Raw genomic sequence first — 26210 nt, 5'->3', positions numbered from 1 at the left:
GCAGGTGAGAGTCAAGCTGAGTTACTGTAGGTGTGTAAGAAGAGCTGGAGCTGCTGCAAGGTGATACTGGGCCAGCCCACACAGACGATCACACTTACTTCTTCTGGAGCTTTGTCTCCCTTTCCGGTTTAGACTGCCAGCTCTCTGGGGCAGGGTCTGCTGCTTGCACCTGGGGACTCAGATGTCATCTGGCAACAGCAGCCCCGGTGAGAGACACCGTAAAGGGCAGCATAGAGAAGCCGGTGCCTGCTCTACTTCTAGGCACAGAAAGGCTCCTTTTGGGATACTGGCAAGAAGGGAGTAAAAAAACAAAAACAAAAGGATAATTGTTATATATGAAAATACCACCCCCCGACTCCCACCAGCCCCCTCCTGTAGCTCTCGTGTTACCCTCGTGTCTATTTTGGGGCTGGGTTATGCATTGGAGATGCACAGTAGCACATGTCCACAAAGTGTGTGTGGGTGGGGGGGGGAATCAGCCCCTCGGGGCTTAGCTGGTTCGAAGCTCCACAGCCCCAACGTGCGCGGGGCTTTCCATCCACTTCCACGCTCACGTCCTCTCTAACCCCGCTCCCAGAGCTGACCTGAGCTGATTGCTGCTACGTGGCACCAGAGGGGATTTCATTTCAAAAGCAATTTCTTTGAGAAAGTTCTCAGCAATGGGAAGATGGAAATTGAGATGAAACTATCCCAATCGCCCAGGCTATCTGGAGCTCCAGCGAGAGACAGAGCGGTTCTTTGATGGATGCCACTGTCCATTCACTAATCAAGAGCAGAAGAATCAACCGGGGGCTGGACTCCTCTGACATGAAATGCCCAGAGCAGAATGAAGCTGTCAAAAGGTTACACAAATCCAAATGCGATTTAAAGACCCTGGAAGGCAGAGAGCAACTTTGCTTTAATAACTTTCCTGATTCTTTAAATAAATGCCTTTTTATTGTGCTATATTCTTCTGGGTCTTCCCTCGACACAGACGCTACCAAGCAGCGATTTGAGCCCACCGTATCTTTCTTTTCTTTTTGTGGGTTTTTTTTTTTGCTGACAGGGCTCACACTTCTTAGGCAACCCCTGGCTCTTAATGAACTGGAAATGTTTAAAAAATATCCCCTGCTTATCTCTCCCTCTCATATGGCAAGTAACAGCGTACCTCAATGCTGATTGCAAACTTGCTTTTCTTTCCCAAGTTGCTTGGCCGTGTCTGTGTTAAGTTGGTGGCAACTGGAGGTGGGAGGAAGTCTGGAAAGGCTTTTATAGATCTCAAGAAATACAAGAAAAAATAAGCCCGTCCTACCAGGTTGTCCTCAGAGACTAGAGGAGGTAATAAAAGTCCAAACACTGGGTCCGGATGATCCTCCATCATTCCAGTGCCCCCCAAGTCCATGTTCATCCTCGTCCAGCTCATGCCCTGGGCCAGCTGTTGGTGACCGTGGCCAGAAAGCACTGGGAGATGCTGAAAAGGATGAGGGCAGAATAAGGAGTCCCTTCTCTGCGCCTGGAGAAGCACAACCTAATGGAGTCCAGGGCAAAGCCACCGAGGGAGAGGGGAGCTCCCCCTTGCTGCTCTGTGCGGGGCCTCATCTCTGTTACCTACAACCCCTTTTCCTTTCCCTCCGTGAGCTGGGTTAGCTCACTCCTCCCCGGCTTCCTGGTGCTTCTAATGTAGGGCCCAGGTCTTTTGGAAGACTCGAGACCTGGATTGTTTATAGTAGCTATAGGGACCCAAACCAGGATTGGGGCTGTGTTGTGCTGAGCACTGCTCTGACACACTCTGTGCCCTGAAGAGCCAATAAGCCAACCAGTCAAAGGGGGAAACAGGGATGGACAGTGACTTGACCAAGGCTGCACAGACAGTCAGTGGCAGAGACAGGAGTAGAACTGCCCCATAGGCTTGGCCTATGACATTGGATTCTCTGGCCCCATACCAAGAACACCCCGTGAGTCCCATGGAGGCTCTGCTGATGTTTCACCTCCACAGCTTTTCATTCTCGCCACCCAGGAAGGTGTTTTCCTAGGAGGAAGCAGCTTTCATGGAAGGGGCTTCCTGCAGACACTGAGTCACCCCTCGCCCTGAATCAGAACCACCTTGCGCCCCCGGACTGAAATCCCGGGCTGACTTTGGCACCAGGTGCTAGTGCGGCCGACAGCGCTGGGGACTCAGAAGAGCACTTGGCTGAGCACAAAAGGCCTCTGGAGCGCTCCCCTCCCCTCTCCCCCTTCCTTATCAGGCTGGCATTAAAGAGCAAATAATCCACAGGAAAAGTGTTTGCCCTTGATCTCCCAGAAACAACAGCCAGCTAATCAGTGGGAATTTAATTGGTTTGTATTTAAGTTACATTATCTCCTTTGACAGGCTTCAGTTAGAGTCAGTATCCAAAAGCATAGAGCCCCAGCCCCATCACAGCTGGACAGGCAGAGAGAGGAGCCTTCCCTCGGTCTTTCCTCCCCTGGGGACAGCAGACATGACATTAATTGGAGTGCGATCTAACGGCCCCTCAAAGGCAGGGAGAGGGAGGGAGGGAGCACTCCCTTTTGCGGTGGCAGGAGAGGGTTCCCCAGTCTGAACTCACCCCCCGGCTCCAATCGAAGCACGCAACGAGGAGGGCTTCTGTTTCTTATGAATGTTGGCACTAACAAAGCCTGGAAATGGGGAGTGTGCAAAGCAAGGCTAAGAGTGGCCAAGAAGACGTGGAGACTCAACTGTTCTCTGCTGCTGGGCCGAGGGGGGGTTACATGCTGGACCGTGCATTGCCCTTTGAAAAGCCAGCTGCCCCCGGGAACGCAGTGACTCGGTAACCAAAACTCAACCCTCCCTTCTCTCCACACTCAGCCAGGGAAGAAGAGGGGCATATTTTGGACGTGATAAAAATGATGCCAGAGCTCCTGCGATGCCAAAAGAGGAGGAAAGATGCAGACTCCCCAACTCCTCCCTTGACTGGAAGAGACAGGAACCACGCAGGATGTGAATAAACGGGGGACAGAGGCGAGGAGCCCCAGGGGGATGGACGAGTGACATCTGACAGCACAGGAGGCTCTCGATTCAGACAGTGGCCAGTGGTCTCGGCGTGCCGTCTCCCAGAGCACTCTGGGGCTTGTTGGGAGCCTCCAGCAAAGGGGAGCGTAAAGGAGGGATTCAAGGGGCCAGGGAAACTTCTGTAGGGAATTCCCTAGCGAGGACCAGGAGGTTTTTTGACCTCCCCACCTCACCAAAACCACTGCGGCTTTCCCTTGTCTGCAACAAACCCTCCCTTGCGGCTTTCTGCAGATCAGTGACAACCCCGATGAGACCGAGCTGTTTCATGACACCTGCAAAACTGACCCTGCTCTTCCAGGCCTCGTGCAAACAGCCTCATATTCTCAGAGGCTGGGGGCTGTAGCAAGTGCTATTCTTGATCTGCAAAGTGTCTGCAATCTGTGTCGGGCTGTATCAGACAAAGCCCGCACCGTCCAGCCCTGGGTCATCCCAGAAAGGTCCAGGGGGCTGGACTCATCATTCCCAGCACTGCCAACAATTTTCCAGTGAAGAACCGTTTTCTTCAGAGAATATGGTTTTATCCTAATTTTGGTTTTTGGTAGGTGGGGAGAGGCAAAAGACATGTTAAATGGACCCAGCACAAAGCTCTGCTGATTGTACAGACTGAACGTGGAGTCTCTGCAGATCTCGCCTTGGACTGTCAGGACACAAGAGCAGCAAGTTAATACGATGGAAAGTGAACTAACTATTGACAAAACTCAGGGGGAAGTCATCCAGACTGAAAGCTTTGCTGGGGCCAGCCAGGTTTTTCTGTGAAGTCGTTTCAAAGCAGATGCTGACGGACGGGCGCCAAGTCAAATCTTTTTGACACCATGCGGGATGCAGAGTTTCAGCTGCACAGAGAGCCACGCGCAAAGTTTTCATCTCAAAAAGCACGTGAAGGGAGCAGCGAGGAGGACAAGGCTTGGTCTGGGATTCCTACCCCCACTCAGGGTGGGATATAAGAATAGGCCATGGCACATCTGGCGATGCGGAGATCTAAATGCTGGCAGTCCCTGAGAGGCCGTGCCGTAGTTCATGTCCAGCCCTTCACCCGCAGCTCTTGCAGGACCAATGTCAGCACTCTGTGGGTTTAATTGCTGGCTTTAATTTTTAATAAGCTTCCTCCCCTTCTAGCACAGTTACTCATTCTGCAAGAGAGGCAAAATCCTTTTTTCTTCCCGATCTCAGGAGGCGCTGACAGATAGATGATGGGCCTTGGCCTTGACCTTGCATTTTCCCGCATTCACATCAGTTGGCTGCAACTTGAAGCACCTTGATGTCGATGAGACCAGTCCTGTGCTTCGAGCCAGACAACAGACAGCTGGATCTGAACCCCCTGAAGCCAAAGGGCACCACTGAACGGCACTTTTTGGTACCACCTGATAGAGTTCAAGGGGTTCGTGGTTTCAGAGCTCAAGGACCCAGAACCAAAACTTGCTGCCAGGCAGGTGTGCAGAGGAACAGGCAGACCAGCGGTGCCAGGCCCATTGCTTTTAGGGGCTGGCAGCTTCTAAAATGTGTGTCTGCAAAGGACCGGTCCCTTTGGAGGGTGCCAGCCTCTCCAGTTACTGCTTCCCTCTAGAGACGCTCTCCTCCATCCTGGCCCGGATGCAGGAGCCTTCCTCCAGTAAGACACTGCCCTATTCCCCAGAGCCTCTCTCAGCAGGGCCTTGCCCATCTGAGACCTGGCTCCTTGCACTCAGGTTCACATGTCATGAGGAAGGTACTGAAGTGACCTTTCCGGGCACTGCCCAGGGCCCTTTGCCTCCTATGGGAACCTGGCCGCAAGCAGGCAGTTTTCTCCCTGGCTTCGTTCTGCGACCGTGGCACTGCTGCGCAGGAGGAACAGATTTCCCTCGTGCCTTCTCAACCCCTCTTGCCCCGCTCAGTTATTTTCATTATGAATCTAATTAAGCCATGCTAGTGGAGAGCATGCTGCAGCGTACGGGCTCAGCTTGGGTTGCTGTAAGAGCAGCGACGGAAATGGAACTGCTGAATTATGCAGCAATTGGATTTGGGGTTTTGTGCTACTTAAATGTATTGCAGGATATGAAAACAGCAGCGACATCCACTCCCCCTACCCCCTGCTGAATCGATACAGCGCCAAGCTGAGCGAATGAGACGTACGTAATAAGGCGCCGCACATGCAGGAAGGATTGCGATAGCCGTCCCACCCTCCTCTAGCAGCAGTGCCCGTGTCTGCCATCATGCAGACGATCTGGGAAGCAGATTTTCTCTGAACAAATACGACACCTGAAAGCAGCACCGCGGTCCTCAGCTCGAGGAAATCAAGCAGATAGCATTGGAGGCAGCCACGGCTCCGGCCCACGCTGCCAAATGCTCTCAGATCCCCTTTGGATTAGGCCAGGACTGCACTCAACTGTACCTGCCTCTTCCAAAGCCCTTGGCCATAATTACTGGATATTACTACTCCAGCCGGGCTTGTCCAAACTACCCTCTGCCTTTTATCCTTGAGTAGTTACTAAGCAACGCTGCATTAGCAATTTGCAGACAGGGCTCAACCTGGAGCTGGTGCTGTGGGTTGATTCCCCTGCCAACTTCCCTGCCATTAATCAGGTCCCTGAGATGATCTTAGCAGATGATAGAGTTTTCAGATAATAAAGCATCAGGCAGTATCCAGTGCCCTGGGTCACGCAAACAAAGCTTATTTTTAAGGGCAGCTCTTGTCATCATTGTTCTGATTTGCTGGAGTGTGGGATAGCCTTGAACTAAGTGTGGGCCCTGTTGTGCTAAGCCCCAAACAGCTTGCAAGATAACTAGCCTGGACCACATGCAGGTTAGAGGGAGAAGGGGTACGTATGGGGAGCAGAGGGGCAGAACAAGGCCAGACTCCCCACAAAGCCCCAGCACCCCGAGGCAAGGCCGCATTTCCCAAGAGCTGAGCCCTGCCAAAGACAAATCCTCTGGGCAACATTTTCCACTGGGCTGTGTTGAAAACCTGGCCCTAAGCAGCTTGCCCAAGGTCAGAGGCAGCAGCAAGACCTGAATGCAGATAAGATTTGGACAAAAAATATAGATAGGATATAGGATAAAGATTTTTTTTTTGCAAAAATCCCGTTGGTCTAAGAAAAGATCTCATTTCTACCACAAGTTCAGATAGGATTTGGAAGTATCTGAAGCCCAGGCAGGGGTGGAAGATACTTGCAGCAGGACCATGTGTGATTCTTGGATGATTCAAATGGATTGGGACCTTATCTGGCTAATGGGACATGAAAAATTTTCCTTAAAAACAAAAAAATGCAGATCACCAGCGGGCCTAAACCAGGAGGCCACCCTTTCTCTGTTGACTCGGGTGTTTGCTGGCCGCAGGCCCTGCAGGAGCACCAGGACTAACAGCCAGGGAGAAACAATGAGCGGTGAATCGTTAAAGATCCGGACGCTGGAGCCCAGCTCCCTTCAGCGCTGCAGGGGGACGTGTTACTGAAAACTTGAGGCTCAGTTGTGGAAGATGCCCTGCGATCATAGCTGTAACTGCAGGGAGCGGAAGGGAGAAAGGAGGAAAGGGACGCATTTTCTGAGGTCGAGTGCAGATCCTGGAAAAGACCCTGATGTTACGGACCCAGGGAGCGCACTTTCCCGCTGCCTGTGTCCTCTTTATTTTTCACCCCCAGCAATGCTCTCCCAGGCGAGCAAAGTCATCTGTGCTGCTGCAGGAGGAAGGGAGCACAGGGAGGAAACAGGTTGCCACGTGAGTGGTGCTCACTAGGAAGCAGGAGGCTGTTGCCTCCCTTGCCCCGCGCTCTTTGCCCCATGCTATATAAAACACCGATTTAATGCCCTTGTCACCTTTCAGGTATACCTCAGGAGACAGGACCACAGCCCACCATTACCACCAGGTGATGGGACCGCATCATCGACAGTAGCAGAGCCTTGGGCTTTGAGCACAGAAAAGGTCCGGAGCTCAGCTCCAGTGATGCTCCCTTTGCAGACTGTGTATTAATTAAGAAGGGGTCCAGTGTGGCCCTCCCCTGACCTTTCTTTCTAATAGGGCTAAGGTGCAAACAGGAACAGTCCTGCCTTAACTGGTCCATGCCTTAATTGCATTTGCACTCCTAGGACTGCTTCTAACATGCCAGCAACCCCCAAACTGCACTTACAGCTTTGGCAGCTTGTAACTCCTGATTGAACCCTTCAGAGCCAGGGCTGCTAGCGCCACACACCTCTGCCCTGGGGCTCCAGGAGCTATCACAGCCAGAGGCAATTACAGGCTAATACTTTCATACGGGATGCAATCACCAGAGACACCTGCAGCCAAGAGGCGAGGACAGGCTCCCTGATCTGCATCAGTCCCTGGCTGTCCTTCTCCCTGCAAACTTGGAGCTAAATTTAAAGAGATGCAACTCCTAGTTGGAAGTTTCATACCCACTCATACCAGGCCTGAATCCCAACCTGTTCTTTACAGACGTGCATTCAACTCTACCCTGCCCGCACCCAGTCCACACAGCCTGTGCCTGAACCCAGCGCAGCAGCTGGGTGAAAGGGAGGCTCAGTCAGGATCCGTGCACAGGAACAGCAGCCCCCAGCACTGTGCTAGACAGGGACAGGTCACCCTTTCAAGCCTGGCTTCACTCAGTGGCATCATCTGTTTTCAGGGACCCTGAGGACTGCAGCAGGGATTTGCACAGGAGGTGCTCTGTGCAGAATGCAGGACTCTGTTTGCAGGGTTTTGAAAGTCCGCGTGTTTCCAGACGCACCCATTCTGGGGCAGATCTGCAAGCGCTGCTACCAGAGAACACCTCCTCCAGCCACCCTGGAGCAGGAACCTCAGGCTTGGTTTGGGCTGTCTGTCTGCAGCTAATACCATTTTCATGTTATTCCCTTGACAGCTGTTTACCTGTCCTTAAGCTGAAATCCCAGCAAGAGATTTTGGAGCTGTTTAAATATGAGAAGTCTGCATTTTCAATTAGGGGAGCGGCTGCTGACTTGCTGCAAATGCTCCTCGGTTGAAGCGCAGCTGGCATTCGTCTACACATCAGTGTCAATGTGCCTTAAAATCCAAGGACTGGCTGAAGTGTGGCTGCTGGGGTCTCGGTCTCGTTCACTGGGTCTCAACTGTTTTAAAACTCAAGGCACCCCTTTAAAAGTGTCAATGCTTAGTTTCCACTCCCTTTCTTTGCCCACAGAACCTCGCCCCACCCCACGAGTTTCCCTACTGCAAACAACTCAGATGGACCACAGCTGTGGGTTTGTTCCTGCAGATTGCCAATCTATGGATTTCTGCCCTACCCCAGGGCTGATAATCACTGGTCTAACCCCTTGGGGAAGGAGTGAGCCACAACAATGCTGGCTGTATCAGCAGCAGCTGCTTGTCTGCTGAGAAAGCAGCCATCCTCCTCCCCTAGCCCTGGAAGGACTCACTGCCATGCCCATGTCACAGCTCTATTTTTCTATAAAACTAAACCAAAATCTCAAGCCAGAAGAGTGCAGCCTGCAAACCCCTCAGTGCCGTCCCTTTGGCCCCCACTCCCCGTGTTTCTCAGTCCGCTGCAAGAGCCGGTCTGACTCCTACTGCTCTCTCAGCCCTTAGGCAAGACCTGCCCAGTTCCCAGCTGGGGCTGATAATTACGCTGGATTTACTAGCCCCCCAGCCACCTGGTCCTTAAAGGGCCATGCCCTCTAGTTTCTGAACTCCTTTCATCATCAAGAAAAAGGAAAGCCACTGGCTAGACTCCAGCATTCCCCCTGAGGGATTACACAGGGGACAAGGCAGCAGTTTGAGTTTACCCTGCCCGGGGCTAGGCTGGGTCTCTTCAATGGGAGGACAGGACATGCACCGAAGCGTGGGGTTATCCCATGACAGCGCTCACATCTGCAGGGCCGCAGGGGAAGGGAGATGAGAAAGAAGTAAGGCAATTCTGGAGAACTTCCCAGGGCAGGAAAGATGGAGGAAACATGCTTGAGTCAAACTCCCCGCCGGGGCCAAGAGCTGAAGCTGGGTGTATTTGGACCATTTCATTTATTTATTTACTTGCAAAGTTTGGGGCAGTTCCAAGGGGGGCAGTGGTCTCTGTGAGAGATGCCTGCAATGGAGAGGACACATTGAAAGAGGAAAAAAGAAAAAATATATATCACCAGGCACTAGAAAGGAAGGCAAGAGAAGCTTGGGTGGCTCAAAATACTGGGGGGGGGGAACATGGAGCTGGCTGGGGCACACACGGGAGACAGACCCCAAATGAGAGGATGGGTGAGACTGGCATCTCCACCGACAGGGGCACCGTTCAAGACCCCGGGCTCCTGCAAAGCCTGGCAGTCACAGGGCAGGTCTGGCTGCTACTTGCCTTGCTCAGCTGTATTCACAGAGAGGGGATTTCATCCCAGCACCAGGGAAAGCCTCAAACTAGACTCAGAGCAACACCACTGCTATAGGAGAAGCTGAGATATCGGGTCCCATGCACCTGTAAACTACCTTTCATCTGGAGCTGCAGTGGCTTTGACATGTCTCTTCAGCCCCATAAGCTGCTCCTGTCTGGAGCCTACAACTCTTTCATCCAAGGGAGCAACTGCTGTATTTCCACTAGCACTTGGGCTCATCTGCTGGCACATCAAGCATGGGCTGGGAGGGGCGGTGGGAATTTAGGATTTCCCAAGCACTAGGCTGCAGGTTTGATGCTACGTGGACAAACATCAGAGCCCAGGAGCTCATTGCTGCGTGGGCAGAGACCTCCGTGCTCCATCGTGGAGAGAAGGGGAGATTCAGGAGTGAAAAATCACCCGACGGGGGCTCCTGTGTACGGAGACCAGATCATGGGGGAAAGATGAGAAACAGGCGTTTTTGCTCTCTGGACTCACTAGGCTTTATGAGCAAAGGTCCCCGCCTCACTGCTGCTGCCTGTGTCTTGGGAGATGGTGAATTCTTCTGTGTTTCTTTTGTTTTCGGGAAGGAAAAAACAGCAGGGAATGAACAGGGGGGTATTTGCATTTTGCCAATACAGGGATTTCCTGTTCTTCCCTACGGCTGCTCTAGGGTCTCGCACTAGCACTTACGCAATCGTTACCTTACCGATCTCGGTGGTTCCTGCATTCAAAGCTCAGCCGAGAGACTCTCCGCATGAAGGCCAATGTAAGAGTGTAAATGCAGTGCTCGGGGCTGTTTTCTGTTTTTTGGAACAGACACAATGGCTTATCTACTTTAAAAGTAAAATCCCAAATCCCTTGGGAAGCAGAGTTTCTGATGAATCCCATGCATGTCGAGTCTCTCAAGTTCTTCTGCCTTGCTTTAAAAAACAATCTTGCAAGAAAGCAGAACATTGATTAATAAATCACAGAGCAGGAGAGACTTCAACAACTGGAAAAAGCAATATTGACTCACAGAGGCACCGAATGCTGAGAAGGAAGAGAAACAGTTCCCGTCTGCCTGTCTAACCTGCCTGCTGTGTTCATCCTCCGCGTTTCCATTGATGAAAATTTCAGGAACCCCTTAGAGGAGCCCCACCCCACTATTACTGTCTCTAATCTTGGCTGTGTCTAATGCTTTCATAATGGGGTATGTCTGCTTGGAGCTGTAGAGAGTTAGGAGTGTCCTGCAAGTACCTCCATTTGAGCAGCTCTCCTATGCAGAGCCCCACTGCGTACAGCTCCCGGCAGGATGACAGACTATCTATACCAGTACCTTTACCTATACCTAGGCCTAATACCTATATTCATCCTTCTTGGGCCCAGGCTGCCTGGTGCTTTGGAGGAGCATTTTGGGTGGGAAGAAGCTCAGGGTGCCACTCAAGGCTGACCCTGCTCCAATGCTTCTCCACTTGGAGAGCCCAGAGTCTGAAATAGGAAGCAAGTGACAGCCTCCCCATGCCACCCACACAAACCGTGCTCCCAAGGGTGGGAGAGCTGCATCCTATGGGGCTGGAGACATAGGGAGAGTTTTGGGGGTTCAGGGGTGGGGAGCTCTCTTGCTTGGCCCCTACAGCTCCCTGCCCTCCTGCTCTGCAGGACTGGGGCTCTCTCATGCTGAAGGAAAGAAAGGAAAGGAGTACTTAACAGCCTGGGGCCAGTCCCTCCCTGCCTGGGGAGCAGCAGCTCTACAAAAGCAGCACGTTATGCACAGTAAAATGAACTGCAAGCCCCATGTGAATGCGAATGGAGGCAGCCTGGAGGCTGGGGGGCAGCCAGGGCTTTGCAGTTCACAGGCCGGACCTGGCTCTGAGAAACGGGTTGCCAGGGCTTAGGGTCTTGCGTCTATGATGCAGCCAGAGACAGACAAAAACACTCCCCAGGACGGCCAGGCCAGTCAGCGAGCCCAGCAGGACGGGTACAATCATGATGGAGGCAGGGCCTGGAAAAGCAAAGGAGCCCAGCTGTGAGCAGCAGAGTCAAAGCTGCAGCCCCGCTCTCCCCATTGCCCTGCCCGACTGTTCCCCTGACACTGCCCGCGCTGTGGGCAGGTATGCAAAGTCACTGAGCCCAGTGGCAGCTCATGCCATACAAATGGACGAGCCACTCAAAGCGGCAGCATTGGGGCAGGAAACCCAGCCGGTGAAATCCAGGCTGAATCTCCCCGTCACTGGCACTCGCCCGGCATCGAATTCATGCAGAAGACGGCTGCCGCCTGCGGAGATCAGCCGTGACCTGTCCTGTGCCAGACAGGATTTGCAAGGACTTCAGAGCCTGGGGAGACTCGCAAGTCAAAAGGTGCTGGGGACTGAGCCCTGCAGTGACTACAGGAGGCGCTGACCATGTCTGCAAACACCCCACCGTGGATTCCTCACCTGCCCGATCCCACCCGGGCTGGAGCCGCAGAGCACACGGAGAAGCAGACGTGACTCGGAGCAGAGTCAGGAGCGCGGGGGAGAGACCCACCTTCCACCTGCTCCGAGGGAAAGGCGCCCTTCACCTTCCTCACGGGGCCGACTGACACCAGGTTGTGCGGGCTGCCGGAGCTGCTCCTGCCGCTGGGCTGGGAAGCTGCCTCTGCGCCATCAAGGCAGCCCTAGGAAAGACACGAAGGGGGGATCTGGGTTTCTGCTGCACAAGCCAAGCTTTGGTGGCCAGAGCAGTGCTGGAGATGACTCCCTTCCACCCAACCCGGAGTCGCTCCCTACGGTAGTCTCCAGGGTTTGGCCAGCCCCAGTTTCAATCCGTGCTCCCCTGTCCCTTCCCCCTGCACAAGTTGTCATTATCCTAACGCCTTTCTGAGCCCGTACAGGCTGCAGTCAATTATTTCTCTGCCTTTCCTCCAGGTTTCACTCCCAGGCTGCTCATCCCCATTTGCTAGATGATGAGCAAAGACCAAAATGAAGAACCATGCCAATCTCTGAAGCTTCCCAAACTCTGGGGGCCGAGGTGCAGAGACCCAGACCTCTCTGTAGTGAGAACCCGTGGCAACGTCCCCTGGCACGCTAGCTCTGCCATGCAGGAGGGGGGCAGCGCCGGTCCATGGGGTGGTGCCATGAGGTTACCGCGTGCTCGTTTGCTGACACGGCTCTTACAACAGTAACCAGCGTGGGGCGGCGGGGTGGAAATAAGGTGCTGGGAGCTGGGGAAGCTGAACTGAGAGTGGAGATTCAGCTGTGGCCTGGGGGCATGACAGGGCATGATTAGGCAGGGACCCTGGGAGCACAACTCTCCCCTGGGCCCTTTGCTCTTATCGAGGGACGGGGGAGAGCACTGAACCAACCTGGTGGCCTCCTACAACCAGGTCGCCAAATCCTTAGACGCAGGGGGAGCAGTGGACATCGTCTTCATAGACTTTTGGAGGCCTTCGACACTGTCTCTCACCCCGTTCCCATTAAGACACTGGGGGCTGTGGTGTCAACACCCGCACAGCCAATTGGGTCACCAACTGGCTGGAGGGCCGCACCCAGAGGGTGGTGGTGGACGGGTCCTGCTCCACCTGGAAGGACGTGGGCAGTGGGGTCCCCCAGGGCTCGGTCCTCGGGCCCGCACTGTTCAACATCTTCATCAGTGACTTGGACGAGGGGGAAAAAGCACCTGTTCAAATTTGCGGATGACACTAAGATGTGGGGGGGCGTGGGTACATTGGAAGGATGCAACAGGCTGCAATCAGACCTAGACAGGTTACAGGGGTGGGCGGACGAGAATAGGATGGGCTTCAACACAGACAAGTGCAAGGTGCTGCACCTCGGGAGGAACAACCGGCACCAGACCTACAGGCTGGGGAACTCCCCTCTTGTCAGCACGGAGGCAGAAAGGGATCTGGGGGTCATCACTGATGCCAAGATGAACATGGGCCGGCAGTGTGGGGACGCGGTCAGGAAGGCCGACCGCACCCTGTCGTGCATCCACAGATGCATCTCGAGCAGGTCCAGGGCGGTGATCCTCCCCCTCTGTGCGGCACGGGTCAGGCCGCAGCGGGAGTACTGCATCCAGGTCTGGGCGCCGCACTTCAGGAGGGATGTGGACAGCATGGAGAGGGGCCAGAGGAGGCCACGCGCGTGGTCGGGGGCAGCAGGGCAGGCCCTACGAGGAGAGGCGACGGGACCTGAACCTGTTCAGCCTCCACAAGAGAAGGCCGAGGGGGATCTAGTGGCCTGTTACAAACTAGTCAGGGGGATCAGCAGGCACTGGAGGAGTCCCTGTTCCCCCCGAGCACCGCCAGGAGTGACCAGGCGTGACGGTCACAAGCTGGTGGAGGGGAGATTCAGACTAGACATCAGGAGGCGCGACTTCGCGGTCAAGGCAGCTAGGGTCTGGGACCCACTTTGAAGAGAAGTGGTGCTGGCTCCTACCCTGGGGGGCTTTAAGACAAGGCTGGAGAAACACCTTGCCAGGGTCATTTGACCCCAGTACCCTTTCCTGCCATGGCAGGGGTCGGACTCGATGATCTGCTCAGGTCCCTTCTGACCCTACTAACCATGAAACCATATCACGCCTTTGCAGCCCGCCACTCCCCTGCCCAGTGCTGTGGGGGAGTCGCGTACCTGCTCACAGCCAGGGCTGCTGCTCAGGCAGATGTTAAGCTCGCAGTGTAGATACGCCACGGAGTGGTTCAGCATCTGGAACAGCTGGATGGTGAAGCTGGCAGCTCTGGACTGGCCGCCGTGGAGCGACTGAATGTGCCTGCAGTCGAACGGCACCCTGGTGGGGATGGGGAAGGTGGTTTCACTCCCAGCCGCTGCCAGCCCATGGGGTTTCCCAGCCTCGAAGCCGGCTCTACAGAAGGAAGCCAAAAGCCCCGGGGCGTTAGCAGGCCCCCGGTGTGGGCAGCTAGCAGGACACGCGCTGTCCAGATCACAGCACAAGGGCGCTGTCACAGTCCGTCATCAGCCCCTCGCCATGCAATACGGGCCAGGTCACAGGCCGAGAGATGAGGGCACCTAAATCCCCAAGGCGCAAACAGGCTAAGGCATCCAAGGCCACCCAGGCAGCCAGCAGCAGAGCCGGGCTCCAGCCCTTCTGCTTGTTCCCCAAGACCTGGAGGAGCAGAGTTTGCTGGGAGCCTGATCGTGTGCAAACAGCAGAAAGGAAAGGGGTCTGTTTGCTTAGGCAGACACAGCCAGGCCAGGGCAAGAGGGAGGATCTCTCACCGCTGCAGAGCAACGGGAGAAGGCTCCTCTGCTGCCTTGGGCTTGTCCTCCCTGCCGCTGGGGATCCCATTAGCTGCACTGGGAAGGGCCCAGAGCAAGAGCCAGGAGCACAGCCCCAGTTCCCAGGGCATGGCATAGCTCGGGGTCGCCTCCCTGCAGCAGCAAGCGGACTTCGGAGGAATCACGCAGCCCCCCAGCCCGTTCCCAGCACCAGCCGAGCCTGACCCGGGGAACAAACAGCACGCGGCCTCCGGGCCGGGGGTCCTGCTGGTGGGCGTCACGCAGCATGCCCGGATCCGCAGCACAGGGTGGCTGCCGTTGCTCTGCAGAGCGATGACAGCCAGGAAAGTCTCCGGGGAAGACAGCAGCGCGTGGGCCCCCGGGGCGGCTTCTGCAGCGGGACGCAGGCTCATCCGCGCAGTGTAGTTCCCAGAGCCGCAGGTGTCGTCGGACACGACCGCAAAGCTGGAGGGGGAGAGGGGGGAACAGGGAGACTCGGACCCCTCCCAGGCTCCCCTGGCCAGAACAAGCAGCAAAGAGCCTGGCATGCAGCCTCCCTAATCCTGTTGGGAGCCTCGGCCACTTTTAACTTTGCTCCGTGACCCACATCCCTGCAGCTCCCAAAATGTCGCCTCTCGTCTCCTGAGCCAGCAGCCCCTGGGGAGCACAGCGGCGGGGATGGGTCATGCTGCACCAGACACTGCTTTCTCCACTGGCTCACCCAAGCGGCTAGTCCCCTGGGCTCTCACAGCGAGACATGGGACATAACACAGGAGCTCTGAAAAGCAACCTGAAATGCAGGTGCAACAGCTCAGGGGCTCAAGGGGGAAGGTAGGCAGGGACTACGCACCCTGCAGCTTCCCCGAGTAAATGCCTTTGGTGTCAGACCCCTGAGAGCATGAGGCACGAACACGTCAGAGCAACTCCCCGTGATAATCACCCGTCCAGAAGAGCATCCTCCAGCTGCCCCGCGCTCCGCTGCCGTGCCCGGCTCTGCAGTGCCACGGGCTCAGCTTCCAGCCACGCTGCAGCAGTCCCCCAGTCCCCCGCAGTGTCCTCAGTCACGTCACTTATTCTAGCCACCTGCTCTGCCTCTGTGTGCAAGGCAGGCCTCTCAAAGGACTCCGGGCCGGTGACATCCAGCGGACGACTCCTCTCTGAAGTGAAGACCATTGGGACTTCAGAGGGATCAGAAAGGCTCTCGGAGGTGGGCTGGAATTGGGACAGGCCTGTGGCTGGAAGAGTCTCCAAGCTATCTGATGCCGCTGCATTTGACACAGAAAACTGGCTCACCGTCTTCTCAATGAGTCTGTCGGAGGTGAAAGCCGGTTGTGTTGCAACAGAAGCTCTGGTCCCAACTGTGGTAGCAGAAGCCGTGGACTGGGCGAGCCGAGTGCTGAGATCAAAATGGCCAAGCAGCTTCCCAGTCTCTTCCAAAGATGCCCTCTCTGGAAGGCGACTTGGCCGGCCGGATGGCAGCTGTGGCAACAGTGACACCGGGGCCTGAGCCGGCAGCTGGCCAGCTGTCACGCCACCCTCCGTGACGGATCTGCCACGTGCCTCCCCAGGGGATGGCGATGCCGTCGTAGCCTCGTTGGAGGTGGTAACAGCAGGCAGCAGGTCAGACCTGCTGCTTGAAGTCACAGGGAGAGATGCTGTCCTGCTCGTCGGAAAAGTAGTCACCTGATCATCAGTAACTGCAAATGGAGACCTTGAGGAGCGAGGATGCACACTGCCTGATGCTAATTTACCGTCCTGTTGAAGGGCTGTTGGTCCTGCAGACAGAGGTGGCCGGGCTGACCCTGGGACAGGCTTAAGACCAAGGATGACTGCGGTTGACAGCTGTGTCTCAGGGCTGGGTGCAGCTGGTAGAGAGATGGTGGTTCCCAAGAGCTCCTTGCTTCCTTCTCTTCTTGCACTGCCTATTACTGCAATGCTCTCTGTGGGCTTGGCCTCTTCTCCTAAGTTCACTAGAGAGGACAAACCACCAGCTGCCTCCAGGCTGGTGAGGCTAGATTTCAGGGTGGAGGAGCTGGGGACACTTGTAGACGCATATACAGACATCCCTGCAGAAGACCTGGACTGCCTCGGTGTCTGCGTACTGGTCCCAAGGGGCTTCCCAGAAACGGTTGCTTCTGTTTGTCTCGCCGTGGAAAATGAAGCAGGCCCTGATGCTAAGACTGGTTTCTCTGTTGTTCTGAATGGGTTGGGTGGGATGGGAAGAAATCCAGTGGGCTTGGAGAGGCCAGCGTTCGTGGAAGCTGCAGGGGTTGGCGTTGCTGCATGGCGTGCAGTGACCTCTTCTGACGGGGTATTGTTGCCCGCTGCTAAATCTGAGCGGTTGCTTCCAGCAGACGGCACTGAGGATGCCAGTGCAGGGCTGGGTATGGATTCAGTTTGCAACAGAGGCTTTCCAAGTGACTCAGTGGACTGCAGAGGCGTGAGGCTGGTGCGCGCCTCGGCCAGGAAGTTCGTGCTCCCCACCGAGGATGCCAAATGTCGCTTATCAAGGGCGGACGTGGTCACCGAGCCGAGATGAGGGCGTCTGCTTTGCAGCGTTAGCTTTGAAATGAGCTGAAGCCACCCTGTGCCCCTGGATTCAGCATGGGGAGCAGATGTTGGAGAACCAGAGAATCCCTTTGCTGGCAGCAGAGAGATAACGGTGGGAGAGCTCAGATTTTCAGCCACAGGCAGCGTTTCGGTGGACATTTGAGGGCTGTGCAGGGTGGGCAGGCTCAATGCTGGAGGGGCCACACTAAGGTGCTCTGCAAACGCTCCCCTTGGTACAAGTGAGCTGGTCTCATTCCCCTCTGGGGTCGGGGCAGCAGGTGATGCGGCCCCTTCGGCCTGGTTCTCAGGCCGGGGTGGTGGTGCTGTCATGCCGAGCTCCCCCAGTGGATATGGCACACGCTTGGACGTGGAGGTTTGGGGTCCAAACAGGCTCACGGCTCTTGTTGAAGCTGAGAAAGCAGCAAGTGCTGCTGGAGAAGCAGCTTGCCTCTGCAGCTGGTCAGGAGCAGGAGAGAGGGCGGCCGCAGCTCCAGGAGCCTCACTCGTGGAGGAAGAGGAACTGGCTTCGTTCAGGATCCCACGGCTGCTTGAGGGAGTAGCCGATCCCCGGTCTTGCTGGCTGGTGAATGAAAAAGCAGTCGCCAGCCTGTCTCCTTCAGCAGAAGCAGGTAGGATGGACAGTGCTGGCTTATCCGCAGGCAGAAGGACAAACAGAGGCTTCACCAAAATGATGCTGGAAGGACTCAGCCGTTTTAAACTGGCGGGGTCTAACGCGGAAGACAACAGCGCAGTGGATGACGGCAGGACTTCCTGGAGGGTGGCACTGAGGTCTGCTGTCAACGGAGGGGCGTTCGGCACGGGGTGCAAACACAGCGCGTCATCAGCGCTCCTGACCAGGAAAGGCAGATACTGAGCTGACGCGGGGAGCAGCAGGTGCTCGGCACGGAAAGCTCTCAGGCTCCTGGTGGTGGTGGCACCGGAGCTATTGAGCAGCCCCTGCGCCGGGGGCTTCGCGGTCTCTTCAGGATCTCTGAGCAGCACGAGCCCAGGGGCTGTGGAAGCAGACAGGCGGGGTGCAGGAAGCCCCGTGCGAGCTGGAGCAGCCGTGCCTGGCAGCCGAGGGGAATCAGCGCTATTCAGAGGCGGGGACCCTGTGGGTACAAGGGTGGCTGAGCTCAGCTGCCCCCGGCCCGGGGATGCAGGTGACGTCCCTGCTCGTCCCGCGGCGGCTGGCTGGGATAGCAGTGCACGGGCCTGTGGCTGGGTTAATGGAGATGGTCGACCAGCTGCAGCCTCGCTGCTCTCGGGAGACCTGGCTGGTTCAGGGCCACGGGCGCTTGCCTGACGGTCGATGCCACACGGCAGAGCCAAGGTTGGGCGCTCTACGCGCCTCTCCCTGCCTGCTGTGGAAAGGCCTAATTCACCAAGAGGGACAGACCGGGTCACCGAAGTCAGCCGGGGCTCATCGGCTCTGCTCCGGAGCTTGTGCAAGGACTGCGACGAGGCCTGCGGAGCTGGCACTTCCGGGGGGCCTGGGATGAAAGAAGGGGGAGCATCCCCCGGCGGGGGTGCCAGAAGTGCAGACAAGCCATCTGGGCTCCCTGGGGTGCTCAGCTCAGATGTGATGGGCAGGGTGGTCTGACTCTCAGTCATTGCTCTCTTTGGAGGGGAAAACCCCACAAGCGCCAGCTGCTTCGCCCTGGAAATGATCACAGCAAGTCCTCCAGACACTGGCTTTTGCAAGAAGGCCACAGGTGTGACCCTGGCACCCAGACCCAGAGTCACACTAGCCAGGTCAAGCCGGACCTGCGGACTGCTCTCTCCCAGCCTGTCGCTAGAAGGGCCCAGTGCAGGGAACCGATCCCCCCCCGGCCCCGCGGGAGCCTGCGTGGCATTGACAGCAGGCACTGACAGCTCCTTGGGGCTTTGGATAGGCACGCGGAAATCAACAGCTCGAGTCACGGGGGAAGCCCTGGCACTCGGCACTGCTGTCTCCCGGATCCCCTCCGGGGGCACGGAGCCTGCAACGGCAGAGCGGAGGGGCCGAGGTGCCCGAGGCCCGCCGGGGCGGGACTGCGCCGTGCTTGCACTTGCCGTGCCGGGCCTGGATGCAGGAGCATTTTCCCTTCTTGCTGCTTTCCCTAGAAGTGGCTCATCTGTATCCTGCACAACCCAGGACTCTGTTTTCTGCCTTAGGACAGGAGTGCTCACGCTGGTGAAAAAGCCAGAGGTCTGGGCATTTAACACGGCTCCTTCCGACTGCAACTGTTCAGACCCATCAGAGTTTCTACTCGACTCTTCCAGGAGCTGGTCGGTGCCTTTCTCAGCCATCTCTGCACGCGCAGCGTTGAAGCTGGCTGCGGCTCCACGGGCAGGGTCAGCTGCGAGAGTCTGAAATGGAAAGGTCACCTCCACGGGGTCGTCTTCTGCAACGGAAAACACTGCACTGGTCACTGGGCTGCTCTGAGCTCTCGCTTGCAGTCCTCCAAGAAAGCTCTGGCCTAATCGCTCACTGACCTGGAGTTCATTTCTGGAGGCACCTAATAAACAGAAAAAGCCCTGTTTCTTTTCTAGTAAACACACGTTCACCAGCTCGCAGGGGTAGCTCGCCATGGGCAGTGAAAGCAAGCAACTCCAGGCAGGTATGGCCTGATGCCATCCCTTCTACTGGCTGCTACCACTGCCGCAGTAAGCGCCAGCCTCCACTGCCTACCCCTCCGGTCATCTATCAGGGCAGTGCAACATGGGTGTGAAATAGGCCGGCTCACCCTTTAGCACCAATTTGGCATGTGGAGTACCAGATAATGCAAGGCGTTGGCGAGTCCAGCCTGAGGTTACCGCTTCTACAGACGCAACAACTCCCTTACAGCAAAGCGAGATGATGCACACAAAAGGGGGCTTGCCCTGGTCCTGCCCAGCCAGGTCACTGGCACCGCCTTCACGCCCAGGAGCGGCTGGTGCGGGGCAATCGGATAACCTGTACCCATCCGACTAGCTGTGCTTTGGCTGAGGGTTCAGAAAGGGCCTTCAGCTCTTCCCAGTGGTGCTAATAGACGACTGCAGCCTCAGCTGTGTGCACTGATACTGGGCCCGACCAACATAGGCAAGGAACTAGTTTGTGGCCCCCAACATGTGCTTAGGGCCACAACATGCACAAGAAAAAACAAGGGGGCAAGAGCAAACCCACTTGGGAGAACTGGACACTAACTTCTCCTGTCCCAGGGTCGCAAAACTTCCTACAGGCTGGCATATCCCGCTGGTGAGCTCAGCAGGGCTCTATCCCTGCATCAAGCAAAGGAATAAGACATAAGGAGGTTGGTTCCACCCTTGACTTAGCCGCCTGGACCAAGCATTTTCTAGCAAGGAGGTCCCCAGTTTGCAAGATGAGAGAGGTGCTGAGTACTGGTGCATCTAAAACATACATCCCCCCTTCTTCCTGAAGGGCGAGCTCCTGGTTCTTGTATCAGGTTGAGATTCACCAGTGCCCTCTGGTTGCTCACTCCCATGCTACATAGGTATAATTTGTGGCTCAGGACAGATCAAAACAGGATGAAAGTTGTTTGGTGTTGCTAGAGGGGCACAGAGCAGGCTGGGCATGCTGGACCCCCTCTCGGACCCAAGAATAGACACTTCGTTGTGTCGGGAGGAGCCCTGGGGTTGAAAGAGCCGTTGTCTTTTGAACATGTTTTCTCTTCTCCCCCTCCTCACACTCTGCAGTGAACATTCCCAATTGCAATTTCCAAGCCAGTGACTAAAATGTGAAACTTGGCTGGAAGGAAAACACATTAAGCCTTTTACTGTAGGCTCCTGGCAGCAAACACAGGTGAGTAAAGCTAAAAGGTGTTTCGGCACCAACTAAACTCCAGCTTCCAAAAGGCAAGGCAGGGGTCAGGCAGCAATGTTTTCAAGTCGGTCCTCTCTGCCCTGCTTTGCTTCAGGACAAAAAGCGAAGCTGGCACTTGAGGTCAAACCCATTCTGATTATGCTCTGGGACAAGGCAAGACTTCACCTCTCAGCAGTGACTTTGGTGAATAGATACTGCAGCTGGCGGCCGCGGGGAGTTTAAGGGAATGCAAGAGGGAGGGTTTTCAGAAGATGCTGCAGTCTTGTATCAGAGACTGGTGCATGACAAATCAGTCACGGGGACCGGCATGCATTTTAGGCTGTGGCTGTGCAATATGGGGAGGACGCCCCCTTCGCCCTTCAGCTCCACCTGACGAAGGCATTGACGCACGCACTTTGCTTTCACCCTGTGCAACTGGGGCTCAAGGGGACATGGCAACAATCAAACTTCGCTCAGTGCTTTGCTGAACCGGGGATTTGAACAGAAGCTTTGCCGCAGGTACTCATGGGCATGAGAAATGCTCCGGGTAGGGAGGGAAATGCAACAATTATAAATTCAGTGGAAGCAGAGGGGTAGCCGGGCGGCTCCGCGACTGGGCACCCACCTCCCCCAAAGGTGGCACCCGACGCAGCTGCCCTCCCCCCGGTTACGCGGCCGAGTGGGAGATCTTCTGGATCCCCATGTGCTTATCTGTCCCCACATCAGTGCTTCCAATGAGCTCAGGCAGTTAAGTTAGTTCCCGTGTCGTGCTAATGACAGGTCAGCCTTGCACGTAATACAGACTGAGCCTTTGGGAACATGGGAGCAAGTGGAGCTGCTCCTTCCTTCCCAGGGCTGCCGGAGGAGGCCAGGCCATCTACCAGGGCTAAGCTTTACCACGGGAGCAGGAGGAGCTAGATCCGAAGGAGTCACTCACCTGACAGACCCAGCAGCCCAGCTGCAATCAGAAGGAAAACGGGGAATTTCTCCTGCATCTTCTGAAACAGGCTGGTGGACTTGGGTGTAGAGACAAATTGCTCTGAGAGGTAGCAGCCAGCTAAGACAGTCCCGCTGCCTCTTAGGGATGGGCAGTTGTTTTGAAAGGGCAGGGTATTGGGTTACTTTATAACCGCTCAGGCCAGGGAGCAGCCAAAAACCTGTCCCAGTCCAGCCCGCACCAACTGGAACATATTGATTGGTAATGAAGACAGCTGGGGAGGTCAATGGGGAGAAGCAGCCTGTCATTTCCTCTGTCTGAGCTTCTTCAGAGGCAAGCACAAGGCTCTTCCACTTGGTTTATGGGCCTCTTTTCTACACCCTAATTTTTCAATGCCGGCAGGACGCTCACGCTGGCCTCCCCAGTGCACGATGCCAAGGTAAAATCACTGCCCCTTCTTGCCACAGCTCAATAAGAGCTCCCACTGGGAGTAGACAAGTAGGCTGCCCAGGATGCTATCCCCCCAGCCTTGCCCCGTCCCCCTCCAGCCCGCACGCCTGGCTCCTAAACAGACAACTGCATGTGGCTGTAGTGAAATGCCTATTCAGGAATGAGCCTGGCTCCCCAGCTGGTCTGGATCCCCCCACAGCACTACTTTACCCTCATCATTCACCCCAAGACCAGGTGCAAATTTTATCAGCGGTGATTTTCTAGTTCTTACCAGATCATTGGAGAAAGCAGTGAATAGCATTAGCTACAGCCAGGCAGAAACACCCTGAATCAGGAATTGGTGACAACCCCCAGGGACTACCCGCTTCTGAGGTCTGTCAGTTAGCCCGGCTTTAATCCCTCCAGCATGTGCCTTAGTTAGCATTGACTAGTGCTAACATCTTAATCAGAGCCTCGTCTCAGATTTAGCCCCTGCCTGCCACTACGATTGAAATCAGAAGCTGCCAGAAAGATAGAGGTTGTTCAAGGGGAGACAAGCTGTCATCATTTCTGTCCACCCCAACACAGAAGAGATACCTATAGAGGGTAAGTTTCTCCCTTAGGAGGGAAGGATTTCTAACGGTTACAGCAGGACTTGTTCAGCACTTGAATTTCTCTGAGAAAGGGGAAGAGTCAGGCTTAACCCCCGTCACTCAGATGCTACAGGTCTCCATTATTCAAATGCTGGGCAGGCATTTTCAAGCTTTGTGGCTGAATGGCACTAGATGTTACAATTCATCCGGTTAAATATAAATGCAAAAGAACAATTGCATTCACCTCTGTTTCAGAAGCACTTAAGTAGCTGACGGCTGCTCAGCCGACAACTGTAGCCAACCCGTCTTCTGCCGGCAAAAGAAAACTGCAAAGCAATGCTTGATTACACCCAACACATGTTTGCTTAATATGATTCGAAATATCAGATGGAAAAAAATAAACCTCTTGGGCAGAGGGGTTTAAGCTCTTATCTAGCAGAATGTAGGCGGATTAGGAGAGTGTCCTAATGAAAACTGAAAAGGTTGTATTTGTTTAAAAAAAAACAAAAAAACCCACACAGTCTCACCGTGGCTTTTAACAAGTGCCTGCAGAGGAATCACGCCATCGTCGCCTGCCTACACTAAAGGGGCTGGGATCAGCCCTCTGCTTTGCAATTCAGGGCGAAGCTTATCAGTGGTGCAGGTGCCACAGAGCAACGCTGTGCACACATGGCTTCCAGGGTCAGGCCATGGCTGTTTTGGCCTGGTTTAGGCTGCCACGATATCAGCAGCATCAGCTCAGGGCACCCGAGCGGTGCCATCCGCTCTCCTGTATCGCAACCTGGGGTTAATGCAGGGCTTTGCTCCAGGCCTGTCAAACAGGAGTCTTCACCGGAGCTGAATTCACCTGGCAGAGAGTAGTGCTGACTCACCGTGCGAAGGAGGCTGCTGGAAAGATGAATTAACTCCTCCCTGCTCGGAGCTGCCTGCACTGATGTTTCACCATGACAGGATCAAGATGGGGATGGACAAGAAGGAAAGCCACAGAGCTAGACACCGAAATCACTTATATTCCCCAGCGGTGTGAGTAGGCACCAAAGGATTGTTTGTTGGGCAGCAGTCACAGCTGCAAGCCTCTCTTTTCCCCCAAGTGCTCTATCCTGGGTCGACAAACCCCGTACTCCCGAAACTACCTGTATGGTGGCAGCTGCGTCTGGCCAGGACCAGAGCAGCCCATGGGGCTGAGCACTTTGGAGTGAAAAAGATTGTCCCAGCCCCAGCGTAACTGCACAAGACCGAGGGCTGAGCACAGGGAAGCAGCACGTTGCAGCAACAGGCATCGGGATTGTGACGCTGCTTCCCTACGGGCAGGTCATGTGCCATGAAACTTCAGGAGTCCTGGAAGGAGACATCAAGGAGGTGGCTGCTGGCACAGGAGAAAAGGGGGACGTGGGGAGGGGGGTGACAATAAGCCATTTTCTGCCCCTGCACTGCCCACATAGTGCAGCTTGCAAGGAAATTGCTTTCCGGCTGCTTGCCGGAGCCCGTGTCCCTCACTCTCGTATTTTATTCTGGTGCTAAAACTTTGGGCTTTGGAGATCAGCGAACAGACATCCGGTTGTCTGGCAGCCCCCTGTTACAGATCAAAAGCCCAGGAACAGGCCAGCAACATGTGGAAAGACAGTCTGGAGATCCGGGTTCTGCGCTTAGTCAGGCCATGCCCCTGATGTTTAAATTGGTTGTCGCTTTGCTTCTCTCCCTGCCCAGCACTGTCAACTCTTTGAAGTGGAAACTGCCTCTTTGCTTGTGCTGTAGCAAGTGCTGTACCAAGTGCAAACCCTATCTCAGCTGGGACCTCTAGGCAACACCAAAAGCAGAAATGCATCAAGCTGACTTCCCCATTAAAATCTTCTGGCAGGCTCTGGACTCCCCACGATCTGCTCCATATATTGCCCCAGCCAGTGCATTTCTTGGTCTTCCTTGTGTACAGCTTACCTGGGCACCTAGCCTGTGCTGCAAAATGTTACCCAGGTGGAAGGTGTTAGGGGTCAGTGCAGGACAGGGGAGACCACGCTGCAGCATGGCATCAGCTGAGGTGTAATCGAACCCGTGCCAGGCTGTAATTTGGCAGGCAAGAATTATCAACACAATCTTCAGGTGCCAGTACAAAGCACATGCTCCTCTGCCACTCAAGCTAAAGGAGCAACCCCATATGCTGCTGGCTGCAGCCTTCCTGTGGGCCAGCTCCCACACACAGTCATGAATTACCACACTGGAACCCAGGGCCAGGCCCCCCATCAGCTCCCAGGCAGACAGACCAAAGGGATGCAGGTGCCCAAGTCACTTGGGGGCTTTTGAGAACATGGAGTTTGTGCACATCCCATGCCCTCCATGCATCTCTGTGATCACGGCATCCAGCGAGCTGTGTCTGCTCCTTCTTCTGCCTCACTTTGAATGCTGACTTTCAGCTTCTTGGCAACCAGAGAGGAAGTGAGTGGGGACCAACACAGCAATGTGTGCTTGCTGTCGCCAGGTCAGAGATCCTCAGCTGGTAGAAAGCGGCAGAGATCCACAAAGTTACTCCAGCCTCAGCCCTGATTTCACATCACTCGTTCCTCTTCACTTCTCACTTCTGGCCTCACCTCCCAAATCATTACCCAAAAGGAAACATTCACCTATGCTTGCTATCTATCAGTGCAGACAGCCCTGCCACACACGCGCCGTTCGCCATCTACCATCTGATTAAAAGCATTAGCACCACCTTCCGTAGTGAACAATGCAGGAACTCCGGAGTTGGGATGATCTATGCCAAGCTGCCCCTGCTGGCGTATAAGGAGTACAAACGCATCTCAGCACCCGCAGAAGTGCTGACCTCTCCGGCACAATGACACAGGTGCTGAAACAAGTGCCTTGCGTTCAGGTCAGAGACCACGAACAGTTGCTGCAGCAGAGAAGGCCGCAGCAACCATCTGTGTTAACTTCCCCACAGATGGTTCCTATTTCAGTATAGAAATAGGAACTTATCATAAGCCACGCTCAGCCTCTCGAGTTAAGCTACCTCCCTGGTTTGCTCTCCGGTCTCTTGGCTTTCATACAGCAAGATCAGTAGCTGCTGCTGCACTCCCAGGGACTACTCAGGCCACAAAAGGTGCTGGATAAAAGCAGTGTCTCACTAACCTCTGTCCTTTCCATCAGTTTAACAAGCTCTAAGTGGCCTAGAGAACAGATCTGGGCAAGGCAGGAGAGCATGGAGGGTCTCTGGAGAAATGACAGGGGAAGCTTTGGGCTCGGTGTGCGAAAGAGCTTGGAACATGCACAGTGGAGCATGTGCTGGAGTCAGCACTGCCCCAGACAATACACTGATTCCTTGCTCCGGCTTCAGAGCTCTGCAAAAGCAGGGCTGCAACATGTTCATTTTATGGCACTAGATGGTAGGATGCAGAGACGGGGAGGTTAG

The 26210-nt window shown here is 55.2% G+C and overlaps 2 protein-coding genes across 3 annotated transcripts; both read right to left on the bottom strand.

Annotated features, from left to right (window-relative positions):
• Window positions 1-1596: 1596 nt before the first annotated feature.
• LOC109318090 (mucin-5AC-like) lies at window positions 1597-18808 on the bottom strand. Of its 2 annotated transcripts, XR_002103179.1 has the most exons (6): window positions 15461-18808; window positions 14746-14985; window positions 13915-14146; window positions 11834-11963; window positions 10478-11309; window positions 1597-1608 (listed from the first exon to the last, which is right to left on the bottom strand). XR_002103179.1 is itself a non-coding variant. In XM_019547131.1 (5 exons), the coding sequence occupies exons 1-5, from the start codon at window positions 18682-18684 to the stop codon at window positions 11158-11160; spliced, it is 3978 nt and encodes a 1325-aa protein (XP_019402676.1). In that variant the 5' UTR covers window positions 18685-18808; the 3' UTR covers window positions 7835-11157. The 2 variants fall into 2 exon arrangements, 1 of the variants encoding a protein (XP_019402676.1); XM_019547131.1 differs by lacking the exon at window positions 1597-1608 and having other exon boundaries at window positions 7835-11309.
• Window positions 18741-22266, bottom strand: LOC109317949. Its single transcript, XM_019546916.1, has 3 exons — window positions 21792-22266; window positions 18817-19457; window positions 18741-18761 (listed from the first exon to the last, which is right to left on the bottom strand). Exons 1-3 carry the CDS (start codon window positions 21847-21849, stop codon window positions 18741-18743), a joined length of 720 nt encoding a protein of 239 aa, XP_019402461.1. The 5' UTR covers window positions 21850-22266.
• Window positions 22267-26210: the final 3944 nt, after the last annotated feature.

This window comes from Crocodylus porosus, unplaced genomic scaffold (genome assembly GCF_001723895.1).
Source record: "Crocodylus porosus isolate Cpor-Errol unplaced genomic scaffold, CroPor_comp1, whole genome shotgun sequence".
Classification (NCBI taxonomy): Eukaryota; Metazoa; Chordata; order Crocodylia; family Crocodylidae; genus Crocodylus; species Crocodylus porosus.
This window is presented reverse-complemented; position numbering and strand designations above follow the sequence as displayed.

Excerpts from the sequence above, each read along its gene's own strand:
- LOC109318090 (XM_019547131.1), bottom strand. The coding sequence starts at position 18,684 with ATGACTGAGAGTCAGACCACCCTGCCCATCACATCTGAGCTGAGCACC. Across the intron at positions 14,986-15,460 it reads GAGGATGCTCTTCTGGACGG|CTTTGCGGTCGTGTCCGACG; the intron begins GTGATTATCACG and ends CTCCCCCTCCAG. Across the intron at positions 11,964-13,914 it reads GCAGCCCTGGCTGTGAGCAG|GGCTGCCTTGATGGCGCAGA; the intron begins GTACGCGACTCC and ends TGTCTTTCCTAG.
- LOC109317949 (XM_019546916.1), bottom strand. The coding sequence starts at position 21,849 with ATGCAGGAGAAATTCCCCGTTTTCCTTCTGATTGCAGCTGGGCTGCTG. Across the intron at positions 19,458-21,791 it reads TGGGCTGCTGGGTCTGTCAG|AAGACGACCCCGTGGAGGTG; the intron begins GTGAGTGACTCC and ends TTTCCGTTGCAG. Across the intron at positions 18,762-18,816 it reads TCCGGCTTGACCTGGCTAGT|TGTCTGGAGGACTTGCTGTG; the intron begins GTGACTCTGGGT and ends TGCAAAAGCCAG.